The 968-nt window shown below is 44.1% G+C and overlaps 1 protein-coding gene across 1 annotated transcript; it reads right to left on the reverse strand.

Annotated features, from left to right (window-relative positions):
- Nucleotides 1-78: 78 nt before the first annotated feature.
- Nucleotides 79-669, reverse strand: Tsp_09112 (hypothetical protein; the record flags this gene model as incomplete). The annotated part of the gene is made up of 3 exons (XM_003382223.1): nt 547-669; nt 211-468; nt 79-166 (listed from the first exon to the last, which is right to left on the reverse strand). Coding segments are annotated over exons 1-3 (469 nt in total), but the record flags the coding sequence as incomplete, so codon positions are not given.
- Nucleotides 670-968: the final 299 nt, after the last annotated feature.

Below are 968 nucleotides of genomic sequence, written 5' to 3' on the forward strand. Positions count from 1 at the left end.
CCAATCCTGGCACCAGCCAGTTAATTTGAAGCCAAACAGTCTTCACACCATTCGTCGGGCGACAAAAAATTTAATATATCATTGGGTCGGCGAATTCCAACATAAAAAATTGCGCACAGGTATTTCGGTTTTCGTCTGCTCGGCAGTAAGCCGCAGATCGTCCGGCCTGGCCGGGAAGTCGGTGGGTATCTCTTGGAACGGCTATAATACATCGTGTTCCGGGGACTGCTCCCACGTAGAAAGTGAGGCGCAGTTTCTAGACTGGTGGAAGGCATTGCTTCCCAGTTCATCGATAATTTCTAATACCGGCTTCAGATCTCTTGCAGCCAGCCTCTTCAATTCATTCAGCTGCTGATGATGTAAGAATGCATGGGTATCTACTCGGCAGCCCTCTGCATGCTCACCGGTTCTGATGACTTCTGTGGCATCAAGGTTAGTATAGCGCTTGCCAGGGCAACCTCTTGTTCCCTAAATTGGAAACGAAATTGCAAGCTCATGATACTACACTATAATAACAACGTGCTATAATAAAATAATTCTGTTTACTGATGCACATATCCAACATTTGTCATTGCGATTCGTCCGCTTGAGGGTGTAACACCTTCCTCTGTACACTAATTTTTGTTGGTTCCTTTGAGTAGAAGCAAACTGAATTTCATCACTCTCCATTATTAACAACATTCAAATACGAAGCATACAGATACACGGAAAACCAGGGAAATAAATTTAACGGTTTTGCCACTTCCGTTTTAATTAACAATTTGGCAACCATAAAATAGTTTTGCCCCCGTTCCGGTGGATTGGTTTGGTCCAGTAGGTGGCGGTCAAGCCATTTATCCCCGCCACCATTTTCCTTCCTTGCTTCATTAGTGTAATTTTTCGTTTTACTTCCAGTTTTTAGTATATAAGGGAATCCCATTTCCCGCGTCCCATGTCTGTTTTCCGTCAGTCCAGAAGTCGTATCCATC

The sequence above is a fragment of the Trichinella spiralis genome (genome assembly GCF_000181795.1).
Source record: "Trichinella spiralis strain ISS 195 chromosome Unknown Scfld1, whole genome shotgun sequence".
NCBI lineage: Eukaryota > Metazoa > Nematoda > Enoplea > Trichinellida > Trichinellidae > Trichinella > Trichinella spiralis.